Source organism: Micropterus dolomieu, linkage group LG06, assembly GCF_021292245.1.
Source record: "Micropterus dolomieu isolate WLL.071019.BEF.003 ecotype Adirondacks linkage group LG06, ASM2129224v1, whole genome shotgun sequence".
Lineage (NCBI taxonomy): Eukaryota > Metazoa > Chordata > Actinopteri > Centrarchiformes > Centrarchidae > Micropterus > Micropterus dolomieu.
In genome coordinates, this window is record NC_060155.1 from 28,252,958 (window position 1) to 28,270,559 (window position 17,602).

The 17,602-nt window shown below is 40.5% G+C and overlaps 1 protein-coding gene across 1 annotated transcript; it reads right to left on the bottom strand.

The window, feature by feature from the left end:
* Positions 1 to 77: 77 nt before the first annotated feature.
* On the bottom strand, positions 78 to 16,807 carry LOC123972672 (dynein axonemal intermediate chain 4-like). Its single transcript, XM_046052250.1, has 17 exons — positions 16,706 to 16,807; positions 16,448 to 16,616; positions 15,170 to 15,336; positions 14,699 to 14,805; positions 14,321 to 14,477; positions 11,734 to 11,873; positions 11,450 to 11,614; positions 10,993 to 11,178; positions 10,706 to 10,854; positions 9,614 to 9,700; positions 8,456 to 8,610; positions 8,211 to 8,371; positions 7,118 to 7,230; positions 6,881 to 6,979; positions 5,202 to 5,428; positions 4,957 to 5,110; positions 78 to 1,300 (listed from the first exon to the last, which is right to left on the bottom strand). The coding sequence occupies exons 1-17, from the start codon at positions 16,756 to 16,758 to the stop codon at positions 1,256 to 1,258; spliced, it is 2,334 nt and encodes a 777-aa protein (XP_045908206.1). The 5' UTR covers positions 16,759 to 16,807; the 3' UTR covers positions 78 to 1,255.
* Between the last annotated feature and the right edge of the window lie 795 nt (positions 16,808 to 17,602).

Consider the following 17,602-nt stretch of genomic DNA (forward strand, 5'->3'; position numbering starts at 1 on the left):
CACCTAGTATATTGTTATATTGTGTATGGTTTAGTCATACAAAAGGAAACTTCAGGGGTTAAGGGATTTTAATTTTGCTCAACATACATGCAGAAAATTATGTCAAATGTAATTTGTTAGGGGACAAATATGCCCCTGAAAACTAATTTAAAATGTCATAATCATATCTTAACCTTTGCACACATTTATATACACTTCCCACTCATCCTGGAAAACAGCTGATCAATTTTCCAGACATGAAAAAGTCAAATGTCCAGGAAAATTATGTTGTGGTTGCTCGGTTTTGTTGCGGCAGGGTTGTGAACACACCCCCACATGTAGCACAGGCTGGATGACATCAGTTCAAGTTATTGAAACTCACAAATACATATTATCATCAAAAAATAAATATTAGTGACACAAGGTTTGGGTTTCAACTCTAGCAATGTTTTCAAATATGTTGGGTATTGTTGAGAAAGTAGCATAAGAATGAAGAGCAGTGAAAACAATGAATGGGAGCCCAGCTGTATGTGAATCAAACACCAGCTAAATACTAACTAACAGCACTTTTTGTACCATTAAACTGAGTTTGGGATGAGGACCACAGGGATTTGAGAAAGCTAAAGTTTAAGAGGATGCTGGGATTTGTTTTAGGTTATTATTTATTGGTGTTCAGGCAGCAGTGGTTAAAATATAGTTAATTAATTTTAAGGGTTTTCCAAAAGAAACAAAACAAACTACAATATCAATCCATAAAAAAAAAATGAAAATACAGCAATAAAACAAGGCAAAATCAACTTGTCATAATTTCTAAGCATTTAAGAAATTATTTCTTAGATAAGTTATAGCCACAGACAGCACGTCTTTAAAATCAGACTTCTGCAGAGAGGAACATTAGGGCGTGATCCCTGTCTGTCTTACCAGTTAGATCGCCACTGAAAAAGTCCTGGAAAATGATCTCTAGGAAAGAGTGACTGTCAGTGACTGTTCTGAAGTTCACTGTGCAGCAGTCTGTATTTCTCATATTACCAGTGGATGTTGCTTCAGGTCTGATAGATGTGTAAGTAGGCGACTGTTTAACTAGCACTTCTGCGATAACAACTTACTCTTAACAAACTACCACTATGATCAGTCTGATGCCTTCAACATTAAAGGTCAATGTACATCAATGTCAAAATGCATCTGTACATATACGTTATATTTCTTAGTACTGATACATCCCCTGCAGACAGAAACCCAGTTGGCTCGGGTAAACATCTGTCTGTGTTTCCTAAAGCTATCTAGAAGCAGCAGAGCGGATGATGCCTTCCAGAACATCCACCTGAAAGAAAAGATCCAGAGAGAGAGTTGTTTAGTTGCTTGAGTTGTTGGTCATGTGAGCCGACGTCCCATCAGGTACCCGTGGTACTGACCGACTGAGGAAAGAAGCTTCTAAACTGCATCACATGCCCCCTAGCTAATGCACATTAAGTCAGACAGCAGGAGGTCAATAAGGCTTTTATAGCAAGTTCAATAAAAGCTTCTCCAATGCACAAAAACTGTGTCAGAAATATATTGTCCTGACTGAACAGTGACTGGTTGTTTGTGCTGACTAGTTGTTGTTTTTTAGGCTAGGCTACATTCCACGTGATCAGAGAAAGGGTTAATTTACAGCATTGGTCGGCAATAGGCGGGCCCACCAGTAATAATATCTGGCCCGTGGCCATAGCGGCTGGTGCTGATCTCAGTTGTGCTTTAAAATATTATTACTAACATTCAAAGCCCTCGACAATCTGTCTCCTACTTATCTGACTGACCTCATTCAGACCTACACTCCATCTCGTTCCCTGCGGTCTTCCACAACAAGTCTTTTGGCACCAACAACCATCAACCTCAGTACAATGGGTGCTAGAGTCTTCTCCTGTGCTTCACCCAAACTCTGGAACTCTCTCCCACCCACACATCCGTACACTGGACTCTATTACAAAATTCAAAACTGATCTTTTTGAACTACATTACATTTACATTTACTGACGCTTTTATCCAAATCGACTTACATTTGAGGAACAACATACAATCATTAACAGAGCATCAACTACAGATCTACAACTGACAATACATACTAGTAAGAGCAGCATTAAGTACTAGTAAGAGCTCACAGTACATATCACATCAATGGGGTAGATACCTAAGGAAGGAAGTAAGAGTTAACAAAAAGTGCAATCAAAACAAAAAGTGCAATCAATACAAGATCATTGTAGGGGATAGAAGAAGAAGAGCACAGGAAGTGCATGTTAGAGGTTAGGAGTTAGAGGTGTTATAAGAGGAAGTGTTCTCGGAAGAGATGAGTTTTCAAGAGCTTCTTGAAGTTAGAGAGGGACGCCCCTGCTCTGATGGCCTGTGGTAGCTCGTTCCACCATCGTAGTGTCACAGATGAGAATAGCCGGGACTGGGATTGCTTTGTGTGAAGGGACGGCAGAGCCAGGCTGCGTTCGTTGGAGGAGCGTAGCGGGCGAGAAGGAACGTAAGTTTGTATTATGGAGTTTAGGTAGATGGTGCAGACCCAGTAGTCACTCTGTATGCAAGCATTAGTGACTTGAATTTGATTCTGGAGGCCACGGGGAGCCAGTGGAAGTCACTGAGTAATGGAGTGAAATGAGTCCTTTTGGGCTGATCAAAAACCAGACGTGCTGCTGCTTTCTGAACCATTTGTAAGGGTTTCACCGCACAAGCTGGAAGACCTGCTAGGAGGGCATTGCAATAGTCGAGGCGAGAGATAACCATGGCCTGTACCAGAAGCTGGGTGGCGTACTGAGTGAGGGAGGGCCTGATTTTCCTTATGTTGTATAGAGCAGCAACATGGTCTGAAAAGGACAGCTGGTCATCAATCATGACACCTAAGTTTCTCACCACCCTGGTTGGAGTGATGGTTGAGGAGTCAATTTGTAGTGTGATGTTATGGTGGATAGATTGCTTGGCTGGAATAAGCAAGAGTTCAGTCTTAGAGAGGTTTAGTTGAAGGTGGCGAGCCTTCATCCATCCATGTCCGAGAGACAGTCTGTGATCCGCGTCGAGACGGTGGGATCACCTGGCGGGAAGGAGAGGTAGAGTTGCATATCGTCTGCGTAGCAGTGGTAAGAGAAGCCGTGCGAGCGAATGATCGGCCTCAGTGAGGTGGTGTAAATTGAGAAGAGAAGGGGCCTAAGCACTAGCATATTCCCAAGATTCCCAGACCGTTGATGTTTCAAATTTTATTTACCTTTCGTTTTTATATTTTTATTTGCAGCAATACTTTATGTCGTGTTCAATTGAGAGCTTTAACTTCGAAAAGTTCTGAAGAAAAAAATAAATAAAAAAGAGTCTCTGGCTTGCACGACACAGCTCTGAAAAAGCCGTCAGTGAACGTGAGATCGGATTCCCCTGAATGAGAAAAGCAGGAATTTCCTCTGCCTGGAGATACTGGGGACATGAAAATAAGCATCCATAGGTTGATGCAGACCAATCGCAGGGATGTACACACCCCTGCTCATGCTTAACTGTGATATGTAATGCGATCTCTAAATACCAGCAGCAAATGAGGATTGAACACACAACCCTCCAAACAGGAGTGCTGTGCACCACCAAATGAGCTAATCAGTAAACTTGGGAATATAAATGATCAATTGACGATGTTCTGGCCCGCCATCTAATGACTTGGAAAAAAATTGGCCCAATGGCAGAATTATATGCCGACCCCTGATTTACAGTGTTGGGCAAGTTACTCAGAATTTTTTATATATTAATAGTTAGTTATTACTCCTTAAAAAAGTAATATTACTTTACTTATTCGATCTATGTTAACTTTTAAGGACACCGAGACCATTTTACACGCCTTCATCTCATCACGCCTGGATTATTGCAACAGCCTTTTCACCTGTTTAACCCAAAAATCTATTGATCGACTCCAGACTGTCCAGAACTCAGCTGCCAGGCTTTTAACCAGAACAAAGAAATATGACCACATTACCCCTGTTTTAGCTTCATTACACTGGCTCCCAGTATGTTTTAGAATTGACTTTAAAATTTTATTGATCACTTTTAAAGCTCTTCATGGCCTCTCGCCTTGTTATATCTCTGACCTTTTATGACTTTAATTTATGATTTGATTTTATTCTATTCTATTTATTAATTGATTTTATTCTATTTATTTTTATAAATATTTTATATTGACTTTTAACATGTGTTTTAGACTCTTAAGTGTTTTCTTGCTTTTATCATGTGTTTGTTTTTATGTTTTATTGCCTTTGCACTTGTCAAAGCACTTTGTAACTTGTTTTTGAATAGTGCTCTATAAATAAAGATTATTATTATTATTATTATTATTATTACTGGGTGGTAAAAGTTAGGTTACTCGTTATGTTACCATACAGTGGTTGTTACGTTATAGCCACTCTCTCCCGACGAGTCCAAGCTGCCGGAGTTTCTTCTGTAAGTTTCACGTTGCTGTGCTGCTTCAGGTAACGTCACACTATGTCAGCGCCACTTGGACAAACTACATTATGTCCCATATAAAGATGTAGGCATCAGAGCTGCTTGAGGTTTCTATTTATTAATACATATTTTTGCTTTATTTCACATTTGTTTTGTCAATTTTAATTCACTGAATCGTGGCCTTTCTGCTCTCAGGGTTTTTACCAGCTGACGGTCGGGCTGTGGTAAGATGCATATAAAAAGTAATGTGGTATTTCACTGTATAAGTTCTCCCAGAGCTGTTAAGCAATCTTATTTAACTGTTCTGAGTTCTCCATGGGTGTTCAGAGGTTCCCTAAATACTCAGATGTACAGCCAATCACAATCTGCCACTTTATCACACAAACAAACAGCCAATCATGTTATGTGATGTTACCATGCAGGTGCAGGACTCCGAGCAGATCTGGTACCTGCCGGTTTGTCCCTACAGCTGCCTGGCACTACTAGCATTGGCCTAAACGGTCCTTGCCAGCAGAAGGATCTGCTTACCTGGCTGCTGTCTCCCACGCTGAGGTTCTTGAGCCGGTAGACAGTCACTTGTCCATCACTGTCTCCTACCAGGACACAGTCTGTCTGCGTGGCAAAAAGGAGGGACTTCATCTTCACACCAGGGGCAGCCGGCTGCACAAGGACTGGGTCCAAGCTGAAGGAGATAAGTGTTTATGGTGGATTCATCAGAGAATGAGTGAGAGAGACCACAATCCCAGACAGATTCTCCCCTTCGTCTGACTCACATGCTTGAATTCAGGTCCCAGATCTCCAGCTGGCCCTCATTAACGGCTCCGAATACTGTGGCCCGCTTTGGGAACCAGTTGACGTCGCACACAGCTCTCTGGTTGGAGGTGAAGCCTAATAGGGGGCTAAGGTGGTCCTGCTTCCACAGCTGGATGGTCCAGTCAGAGGAGCAGCTCAGGAAGACATCGGGACTGTGTGGACACCACGCGATGCGGTTCACAGGACACTGAGGGGCGAGATGTCAACGTTACTGAGGTTCTCTCTGATTTCTCAACTGAGTAGCAGAACACAGACCCACTGAATAACACCAGAAACACGCGGTCACGGAATTTAATTTCAGCATTAAAATGTAATTTTTAAATAAAACATAATTCTGTTGACTCCTGATGATATTATTTCTAGTAGTGACTGGACACTTTGATTAGTTATCCAATTATTACAGTTAATTAAAGTTTTGTTTCACCAAACAAACATTAAATTGTGGGTATACTTAAGACCTGATGATGAAAGCTCTCCCTGTCCTTTTTTACATCAGTAAAGCCATTTATTTTTTACATTTTGATACCTGTATTGTCTACACTGTGATGCAGTCTTCTTCTTTATCTCTTCTCTCGGGGCACTGCTTCGTTATACAGCGTCCTGCTGCCACCAGGTGTGGATCTGAGTCAGACTGCTTGAAGTCATTTGCTAAACGTAGGCAGCTTTTCAGGTAAATTTTTTTCACATTGGGTGATTTGACATGCAAACCTAACTACAACTGGTGAGGTAAGATTGTTCTAAAAAATAAGCTTTCATGTATGAACTTAAGCTCTAGTCAGCAGAAATATTACGTTCCCCACACTGTGCTTGTTGAGTACATGTCTTTCATCAAAACATTGCTGCTATTCAAAGACTTCACATGGTACCCGTTAATTCAAAATGACATCTTTTAAACCTGAATTACATCATGTGTGTGATTCAGGGCTCAGTTCAAACAGGATCAAAACATCAGTTGTCTCTCGTCGTTAACTACTGTACATATTTTTTCCGAAATAAGGTCCCATGGGCGGGAAGCGGAAGCGAGTGACTTAGGCTCTCTATTGATTGCACAACTCTTACTTCTTCCCCTTGGTATTTACAATAGACTGTATATAAAAAGGTATTTACCCCATTGATGCCATACACACTAATGGCTCTTACTCTTGATTTTCCTAATTATCAATATAATAAATGTTTAATATATCGTCAATAAATATTTGGTTTAATTAATTTGAATCACGGACAAATTAGCCTTTAATTTTTCTATAAAAATATTTATTTTGTTGAGGAAAAGGGACTGAAAAAAGATTTACTAATCATATTTGTTGAAAAAGATTTTATTATAATAGTTTTGAATGTTCTACCTAAGATTTGTTAAGTGATGCACTGTTTGGCATCAAGTGCTTATCACCATATAGAGAAGTTTAAAAACACAATTAGCCATCTGGTTTCTTCAATTTTCACTCAGGAGCAAAAATCAGCCTTTAAACTTTAAAGAAATAACGATTTGATATATATCGTGATAATTATCGCTATCGAATGACATGAAATGTTTTTATCGTGGTAACATTTTTGGCCATCTCGCCCAGCCCTATATTCATGTTTTACTTGCTTTAAACCAGAGTTATCAGAAGGACCTGAAGGATCATGATGGACTTACAAAGTGTTTCCTGTAAGTGTCCACAAACTGCTGACTGTTGGAACACAAGCACTTGTGGATGAGACCTTCCCACGTGCCCACCAAGTAGATGCTTGAATCCTGGAGGAATAATGCGGAGGAGACGTGTGATCCATGATTACAGTGGAGGAATCAATTCCACAAAATGAACAACCTTAAACTGTTCATTGTACAGAAAAAGGCTGTTTTAAAGCCACAGACTACGTTAGTGATACTTACTGTTGGATGGAAGTCAAAGCACAGACCCGGGATCAGTGCTGACAGAACACTTTCCGTCCTGTTCCCTCCAGCCTTCTTTGCTGTGTTACGAATCTTCTTGAGCTTCATCAGGTCTATGGCAAGAGACGCACAACTGGTTTGAAAACAATATGCCTCATTTGTTTGAATTATTTGTTACAAACAAAGACATCAATTCAACATGAGCACGTTGGGGGGGGGACGGGGGCTGTGGCTCAGGAGGTAGAGCGGGTTGCGGCTCCTCCAGGCTGCACGTCGAAGTGTCCTTGGGCAATTACATTCACGTTCTCGTAGCATTTTCAAATACTAAATGTGTGAGTTTGATTTTGTCTTGCTTTGCAGTTCAAACATGACAAAAATGGTAAAAATAAATAAATCAAATCAGGCTTACTGACAGAATTTCTCATTGGTCAATTGGTGCAGGTCACTCAACCTTAGGAACAAAAATAGATTGCAAAGCATCATCAAAGTGTGCCGGAAAACTGCAGGCACAAGTTTGAAGAAGGCCAGTTCAATTCTGGCTGATTCTAGCCATCCTCTGTTTGAGAAGTTTAGGTTGCTTCCTCCGGGCCGTAGATGCAGAACGGCAACATGCAGGACAAACACATTTAGGAATTTGTTTGTCCCAGTTGCCATTGGGGTTTCAAATGATTCACTGAAATTCCATTCAATTGTTTTATTGTTTTTCAAATTGTTTTATTGCTTTTACTTTAACTGTGGTCTTTTTAACGTAGTGCATTTCTTTTGCCTATTTTGATATTGCTTGTTTGTGAGTCATGTTGATAGTTTTCTGTTGACAGCTGTCTGTACAACAAATTGCCCCTCGGGGACAATAAAGAGTTCCTTGATCCTTGAATTGCGGTTGACTACATGTTGTTTCCCTGTCCTTTAAACAGTTCACAGGGCTTTTAAATGAACTGTTATAGAGAACTTTTTCTTTCAACAGACTTTGTTAATGGGGTGCATTGCAGTTCTGGTTACTTCTGAATGTTTCTATGCTCTTACAGTCTTTTTAACTATGCATGTTGAGCTGAAGTAAAACAGTAAAACCACCACTTGTTGCTGAGTACTGTACCTATACAGTCGAGTCCATTGTTGCAGACAAACCACTTGCTGATCCTGCCATCTGCAGCCACAGAAAAGAGAGCTTCTACATTCTCCTCTCCTGTTAAACTCAACGCTTGTTGGATCCACCTGAGCTGCCACACCGGACCCAAGTGCTTGTTGGGGCTTTCACTGCACACACAAAGTAGTAAAGAGCAAGAACGTGAGCAGCAACAGAAACTGTTATTTGTGTGTGATGTAAGTAAGAGTCCTCACCTGCTGCTGACGACACAGGATCGGTTGTCTCGACTCTGCACACTGTACATAGCGATGCTGCCATCTTGCATCCCCACAGCCAGCTGACTCGGGTTGTTGGATGAGAAATCCAGGGAAGTGACGGCGCTGTCACAGTGGATGATACGCTCAGGCCACTGCAGAAGGGACACATGACAACATCTGGGATGGTCACATGGCTCGCCCACATTAACTAAATCCTAAGCATAATCGAGTAGCGTCAGTCTATAATAAACTTATGACTTGTGATATTAAACCACTCCCAGTAATGAAGAAAAAGATTTTCTTCATTTTGATTGGAATTGGCCGAAAAACCTTGCTCATCAGATAATTCACTGACCTATGTATCAAATGTTCTGACTCAGTCAGAGGAGATTATTGACATATGTTCTGGGCCTACCATCAGCACCTTTTAGGAACATATCAATACAACAGTTGGAATTAACATTGCTAAGGTCTTCCCCTGCTGTCCTGCTCTTTTTGTGTACAACCCAAACTTTTTGGTATCTTTCCAGGAGAAACACTGCCTCTACAGCTGCTTGAAATGTTGAAATGTCAGCTTGAAATGTTAACTGCCAATGAGGCTGAAGTTGATACTGTGAGCAGTTGGTTTAAAGCAACAGATGAAATACAGGCGATTATGTAAACCTAATCTTCAGCCTTGCTTTTTTTCTTTACATCTGCATACATAGCACTTTCTATTTAGTACTGTGGGCCATAACAGGTAATATAGGTATTTGTATCTGTAAGTTTGCCTGTGTGTATTGTAATTAGGAAGTTTGGATCATAATCTCTGCCTTCATGGTTCTTTATTTAAATTTTAGTAGAGTAAAATGTGGAGTAACGATTACATTTTTAGGTTTGGATATCCTGCGCATTAGTATGGACTCACAATACTCTTTAATCATTTGAAGGACTTCTGAGCAGATATTTAAGATCAAATAAAACAACCCTGTGGTGTTCATTATTTATTTATGTATGTATGTAGCCTATGTGTTAATTTCCTTTGTCCCTGAATGGATATTAATATGTGCCTGGTGATTTACAATAATGTTTTGTTTCTTGTCAAATATTTGATCACAAAAAAGCAGCTGAGGATTAAGCTTGGGAAGGTAAATAAATGTTAAAACAAAGTCATACCGTGGGGTTTTTGAGAGACCAGCAGCACACCAGACCTGGTTTCTGGTTATTTAAGTCGAACTCACCATAGCCCACGGCCAGGAGGTCCTAGCAAAGCAGAGCACAAACACGTATGCCTTGGTGAAGTAACACGCATTTGACTTATTCACATATGTTGCCATCAACGGATGAACAATTAATCAAAATCTTATCAAATCGCAATAAAGCCTACTGCAATTTTCAATATTTGTTAAAGGCAATATGTGTGTCAAAATAGCATTTATTTTTATAAATTAAATTTTTTTGTCACATCATATAATACAGACTTAAGAAAACATCTTTGTTTGGTACAAATGACTCAATATTGATTTAAATATGTTTTTCAATTAAAATGAGTGAATAATTATGTAAAAATTATCAGTTAAAATAATCGCAATTAAGTATGTTTACAAAATCGTTCAGGCCCTATTCTTCATCTATTCATAACTTTTTCATTTTGATTGCCCGTGCTGATATTTTATTATGTTGGTCTATTCTGCACACACGACATCTATTGCATGAATGTCTGTCCTGGGAAAGGGGACCCCTCCTCGGCTGCTTTTCCTGGGTTCAAAAGTGTAGTAACTTTTCAACAACTGTTGGGATGCCTGTTGATTTATGATATGAAGTAACATTTCTCTTCTTCGTGACTGCAGGTGATGTTCGTTTAGCAAGCAGGGAATCCTCGTCTGATCCCACAGCATACTTTAATTTTCCCTTCGCGGGGTTTGTTAAATTTCCCATAAAAAATGGTCTCCTCATAATTTTACAAACCACATGCTGCATAACGTTACTTTACATTACAGTGTGGCTCCAAACATATATGAAGTCATTAGCAGGGCCACGCCTCAACCACACCTCTTATCACCTGTCAAGCTACTTCCGTATCCTGTCCACCCTCACTCAACCTTCCTCTGCCCAGCACTACTTTCTCTTCCCCCTTCTGCTCCACACTGAATCTCTTCCCCTCCAAGCCATCCTAGACCGGCCTAAACAGACAACTTCCTCTCCCACGTTCTTCCTCATCCATTCACCCATCCTCCGCATCCTATGCTACAGGTGTGTCTGTGTTACCGGGTTCTTCTTGTTCCAGACCATGCTGCTGATGCTGCGTCCTCTGCTGAGCTCACAGCTGAAAGCCCAGAGACACTCCAGGGCTGGCGATCGAGGTCTCTCTGTCTCCCTCTGCTCCAGCACCCCAGGCTTCACCGGACTGTCTGGATCTGACACAGTTATTACATTTATACTGACTGTTTCATTTATTTATCCATTAGTGTGCATTAACTCTCTGAGCTCACCCGTGACCATCTTGAGGCCAAAGTGAACAAAAGGCAGCCCATGTGATAATGAGCTGAGTTTACCTTCCAGCGTGGCCAGCTCTCTGAAAGCAGCCAGCTTGGGTTGGAAGGTGTTTCCCACTACGCTCCTCTCCATTACTAGTAAAGAATGTTGGAATTTCTCCGACAGCATGATCAGCGGCAGGTTTGACTCAGAGCTTAAACTGTTCCCAAACGCTTCCACTTCTTTCAGTGAGCTAGCAGCACTGGCTGAATAGAGAAACAGAGAAGAGGAAATTATACAAGCAAGTTACTGCAAAACAATCCTGAATTAAGAATAAAACAATTTTTTATCTGTGAGAAGTCAGATTACTTCAGTCAGCCAGTGGTCTCTTCATTTTCTCTGCACAGTATCTATGAAGTCGTGTTCATTTATCCACCACCCACGAACATTAGAGTATTCTTGTCTTTTTAAAGTGTAATTACACTCAATAAAACCCGGACTAAAGCTGATTATCCCCCCAGTGTCCTTCATTGTTACCTGTACTGGCTGTGCTGCCCACTGACACGCTCCTCTCTGCACCTCTGCCGGTGTCCACACCAGCCTCCGGATGCTCAGGCCTCTCTGGTTCGGGGCCGCACTCTGTGTCGTCCTGCTCAGGGCTGATCAAAGTGTTATACATGTCCCAGGTGGTCACAGTCGTGGCTGTGGACATGGAAACATTTGAGAAAGACCAGCCACTTTGAAAAGCTGAACACCATTTATGTAACTAGCCAAGCGGCCAAAAGAAAATTCAGTAACTGCGGCTTTATTAGGATCGTAACCTGAGTCCGCCGTGACTATGCTGTCGCTCTGGACCTGCTTGTTTTTAGATGCTCCATTCAATGTCTGCGTTGATCGATCCACGTACTTATCATTGCCCATTCGGTTCCTGTAAACCTCAGCATACCGGTTGTTTCTCTCTCTGTGAAAACAAGGTGAGGGTGACACCAGCTTGTTAAAACCAAAGATATAGATTTTATCCACAGTCACTAGGGCTTGGGGGAAAAAATCAATACAGCATAGTATCTCTATATTTTCCGTGGCAATACTGTATTGATACACGGACGCCAAGTATTGATCTTTTATTATAAAAATTGCACGTGAGAATTTAACTTTTTGGTGCTAGAACAATACAATCTACTGCTTTTTCAGTCCACTAGAAAACTCAACAGCACCATCTAACAGACTAAACAAGTGAGATGAACAAAAAGAGAAATGTATCTTTTTAGATAAAACAGATGTTGACAAAGTTGGGGACATGATTTGAAGTTGGACCGGTCCAGTAGACATTTCAATCTCTGTCTGTTTTTGCAGATCAGAAGGATTAATGGTGCGTTCGCATGCTCCTCGGATGGTCCCATTTCCCGAGTTATGAAGTCGTTGTTCCAACTTCGGTGTGTCCGTGTGCTTTTAAGTCGTAATGTGGAAACAACATGGACGGTGTTACAAAGATGTGTTGGACAGTCATTGTCATCCAAGTGTGCTGAAACAGTTTTCTATTACAAGGTGATTTTTGTCCCAGAATTGTTACTGCACCAGTACTTATCCTGAAACTACTCAAATATAGCTTGTACTGCAAATACTACTAATAAATAACTTCCTAACTAATCTAGCTCACTCTACATGGACAGCAAACTAACTAACCGTTAACAACTTCGCACCATTAACGTAAACGTTTCTAACAATTCTGATTATTCAGACACCACATATAGGTGAAGCTTGAAAAATTTGCATATCGTGCAAAAGTTCATTTATTTCAACTTAAAAGGTGAAACTAATATATTATATAGACTCATTACATGCAAAGTGAGATATTTCAAGCCTTTGTTTGATATAATTTCAATGATTATTGCGTACAGCTTATGAAAACCCCAAATTCAAAATCTCAGAAAATTTGAATATTACATGAAATCACTAAAAAAAAAAATTTAATAAAAAGGATTTTAAATACAGAAATGTCAGCCCTCTGAAAAGTATAATCATGCATTTGTACTCAGTACTTGGTTTGGGCCCCTTTTGCATGAAATACTGCCTCAGTGCGTCGTGGCATGGATGCCATCAGCCTGTGGCACTGCTGAGGTGTTATGGAAGACCAGGATGCTTCAATAGCGGCCTTCAGCTCTTCTGCATTGTTCGCTCTCATGTCTTTCATCTTTCTCTTGGCAATGCCCCATAGATTCTCTATGGGGTTCAGGTCAGGCCAGTTTGCTGGCCAATCAAGCACAGTAATCCCATGGTCATTGAACCAGGTTTTGGTACTTTTGGCAGTGTGGGCAGGTGCCAAGTCCTGCTGGAAAATGAAGTCAGCAACTCCATAAAGCTCGTCTGCTGAAGGAAGCATAAAGTGCTCTAAAATGTCCTGGTAGACGGCTGCGCTGACTCTGGACTTAATAAAGCACAGAGGACCAACAGCAGCAGATGACATGGCTCCCCAAACCAACACAGACTGTGGAAACTTCACACTGGACTTCAAGCATCTTGGATTGTGTGCCTCTCCGTTCTTCCTCCAGACTCTGGGACCTTGGTTTCCAAATGAGATGCAAAATTTGCTCTCATCAGAAAAGAGGACTTTGGACCACTGAGAAACAGACCAGTTCTTTTTTTCTTTAGCCCAGGTAAGACGCTTCTGATGTTGTTTGTTGTTCAGGAGCAGCTTGACAAGAGGAATACGACATTTGAAGCCCGTGTCCAGGACCCGTCTGTGTGTGGTGGCTCTTGATGCAGTAACTCCAGCCTCAGTCCACTCCTTGTGAAGCTCCCCTGCACATTTGAATGGCCTTTTCCTGACAATCCTCTCCAGGCTACGGTCATCCCTGCTGCTTGTGCACCTTTTTCTTCCACTCTTTTCCCTTCCACTTAACTTTCTATTACTGTGCCTTGATACAGCACTTTGACAACATCCAACTTCTTTTGTAATTAACTTTTGAGGCTTTCCCTCCTTGTGGAGGGTGTCAATAATGGTTTTCTGCACAACTGTCAGGTCAGCAGTCTTCTCCATGATTGTGAATTCCACTAAACCAGACTGAGAGACCAATTAAAGGCTCAGGAACACTTTACAAGTGTTTTGGATTAATTAGCTGATTAGAGTGTGACACTTTGAGCCTACAATACTGAACCTTTTCACAATATTCTAATTTTCTGAGATTTTGAATTTGAGGTTTTCATTAGCTTTACGCCATAATCATCAAACTTATATCAAATAAAGGCTTGAAATATCTCACTTTGCATGTAATGAGTCTATATAATATATTAGTTTCACCTTTTAAGTAGAATTACTGAAATAAATGAACTTTTGCACGATATGCAAATTTTTCGAGTTTCACCTGTAAATGCACAGTGTGAGTGGTCTGAGTAGAGGACTTCACTCACACGATAGCTTCTGCGTCATCAGCATCCACTGACACAGAGGTGCTGGGTAAATCCAGCAGTGAGATGCTGTCTGTCTCAGACACGTAGACGTCTATGACCTCTTTCAGCATGTCCTCCGTCACGTGTTCTTTCACAGTGCCTCCTTTCCTCTGCACGTCTGGCAGGAAACAAAAATACATTTTTACAAAATATTATTATATATACACAAGATACGTTAGAGCTGCTACAGAGAACTGACATTCAATCACAATAAAATGCTGTAGGTGTAACTGTACTTTGCTGCATTTAATTTAAATTAACTTGTCGTGTGTAGATGGAGCTCAGACAATGAATTAAAAGTAATAAACAATAGAACAAAACTTATATATGTATGGAAACCTGAAAAGTTGATGGGCATGTCCCGTTTGGAAAATGTATCCTCAATCTCCTCATTCACTGATTCTATGGTAGACTGGCTGGAAATTCTGCTGCTTCCTAATATTGACCTGCAAAACCATGTCAACAGTCCATTTTTAGAAGGTGAAACTGTGTGGCACCTGCACAAAAAGCGATGTCAAACACTGTTATTATACATGACACAACGTCTTAGTGCCTTCTAAGACATGTGGCTACAAATCAGATTTTATGTGCATAAAGGTTAAATGACTATTTTCTTGCCCCACATCATTTCTATTATAAATAAATCATTCAGTCCTCTATTTATAGGTGATTTAGTTAAATTGCATTTAATAAAGTGGCCTCAACAATCATATATTATTATTATTATTATTATTATTATTATAATACAGTTTTCCTGAAGTCAACTAATGCCATGTCAGATCAGCTCCAGCTGTTTGCCAGCCCTGGTACCTGGAGAAAGGCATAGCGAAGCTCCCGGTGACTGTTATCTGGTCTGATGCTGATCCAGCAGAGATTTCATCCAGAAAGAACCTGCAGTTGGCTTTGTTCTGCACAGCTGTTGGATCTGCCCGGTACAGCGGCTGAGGAGTGACGTCATTGTCTTCTTCATCAAACACCTGCAGACAGGGGAACAATGAGCCGCCTCGCTACAGGAAGAAGGTAGATTATTCAAAACCTTAGAAAGATAAAAGTACACTTTGATTTAATAGATATTATGCAAAATATCTCAAGATATGAGTGAGTCCTATTTCAATAACTTGGACTAACTAATGTGACTGAGAGGAAATTAGTTTTGCTTTAATAATGTAAGGACTATTCTGATCCACGCTCCAAACCAAGTGATGCCGGTAGATCCAAAGAAATGGTCCTGGTGTATTTCAATGTATATTACAGTATTTTTTTTTTCAATTGCTAACAAGCATCTGACAATACTGAAGCCACTTTTTCAAAACGCTTCATACAGTCTGCATTACCAATATGCATCTTGGCCAACAGTTAATCTCACCTCCAAAACGTCACTCCAAAACTACCAAAACACTTCATACATGTCTCAAAACAAACTCGTTCGACCAAAACACTGTCTCCCTCTGAAAGCACACACTGTCACTCATAACACTAAAAACACTAATAACAGGGAGCATTATACATAAATTATGAACTTTTGATTAATATTTCACATAAATCCGTATATAATTATAGAATAAATAACAATATATTTTCACATTAAGGACTGGACTAAAGTATATGTAATAAGAATGAATCAGAAATGCAGCAATTTGCTTCAACATCCTTTATTTGTTCTATAACATTGGGTATGATAATTTACTTGATAAGGGGCCCATAGAGAATGCTTCTGTACAGGGCCAGATTTATGTGCGATGCCCCTGGACGTAAACATAAATGTTCTGCTAACTTTTCTCTACATTTCAGTCTGGTTTATGCAGAAATGCAGGCCATTTGCCAGCATCAAAAACACCCTGTAAATTGATGCTTTAATCCAGACTTTATCGTAAGCCTTACTGAACTTGTAAGGTTTTTATTTGTACTCCTGGAAAATGATAAAAATGTTGTTGTTGCATTGTATGTTTGTGCAGACATTGTTAATAAACAATAAAAAGAATGAGGGGAAAAAAACAAGTTGTGAAGTCGGAAGTTCCGAGCTGTCTGGAACGCAGCATAAGATCCACGGCGTGGGTAGAACCAGAGTAGAACCCGAGTAGAACTCACCCGAACAGCTGGTCTGGGAGTCTGCAGGACGCTCTTCTCCAGAAGTCTGCTGCCACCGCCGAGGCTGAAACTTTTCCTGCTCGGGGAGCCCACTGCGCTGTTTGTGCGTCTCGTGCTTTGGTTGACTCCATGTAAACCGGACACTGAAATGTTTACTGCTCGAGAGGAGCTAAGAGACAGCAAACATAATAAATTAGCACAACAGAATCAGCATGGCTCCAGTTTCTTTGACAAAACAAAACATAAATGTGCACTTACGGCCTCAGCACCCGAGTCCGTCTCATCTGTCTTCCCTCGTTTGCCACAGACATTATTGTTGTTGATGATGGTTTTCTTACTAAGTTGCCATGGCACCGTGACTCCCAGCGCCCCTGCTGGACAGTCCACATTATTAAACCTGTCATGCATGGATTAAAAACTACGCCTGTAAACTTATTTTGCCAACATATTTAATTTTGCACTGCAGACTCTGCAGAGGACACCATGCATCAACGGCATAAAAGTGATTTGATGAAACTCAGTATGAGTCCAAAAAACTACATGTTTTTAATATATTTACTAACTGCAAGTAGTATTATTCAAGTGTATCATAATTTTAAATAAAACACACAAAATAAGTCAGAACATATCGTTAACGTCCTCTGGAGTGAACAGATGGATTCAGTCACAGAACAAAAAGTAAAATAAATATATCATTAAAATCTGGTTTAAAGTATTTCTAACATCTTATTCTGTTGAAAAAATAGTTTTTTTGTACTGTTTTAGTTTGCTGATAAATAACTGTACAGTTATTGCTGAGGTACTTGGAACATCTACTCTTCCCTCCCCTATTTTGGATTTACTCTCACCTAAAGGATTATTAGGAACACCATACTAATACTGTGTTTGACCCCCTTTCGCCTTCAGAACTGCCTTAATTCTACGTGGCATTGATTCAACAAGGTGCTGAAAGCATTCTTTAGAAATGTTGGCCCATATTGATGGATAGCATCTTGCAGTTGATGGAGATTTGTGGGATGCACATCCAGGGCACGAAGCTCCCGTTCCACCACATCCCAAAGATGCTCTGTTGGGTTGAGATCTGGTGACTGTGGGGGCCATTTTAGTACAGTGAACTCATTGTCATGTTCAAGAAACCAATTTGAAATGATTGGA

What these genes read in the sequence shown, in the direction of transcription:
- LOC123972672 (XM_046052250.1), bottom strand. Translation starts at nt 16,758, where the DNA reads ATGTCTGTGGCAAACGAGGGAAGACAGATGAGACGGACTCGGGTGCTG. An exon ending in GGGCAGCACAGCCAGTACAG is followed by an intron (nt 11,179 to 11,449) that starts GTAACAATGAAG and finishes TTCTCTATTCAG; the next exon opens with CCAGTGCTGCTAGCTCACTG. An exon ending in GCGTGGGAGACAGCAGCCAG is followed by an intron (nt 1,301 to 4,956) that starts GTAAGCAGATCC and finishes CTTTTCTTTCAG; the next exon opens with GTGGATGTTCTGGAAGGCAT.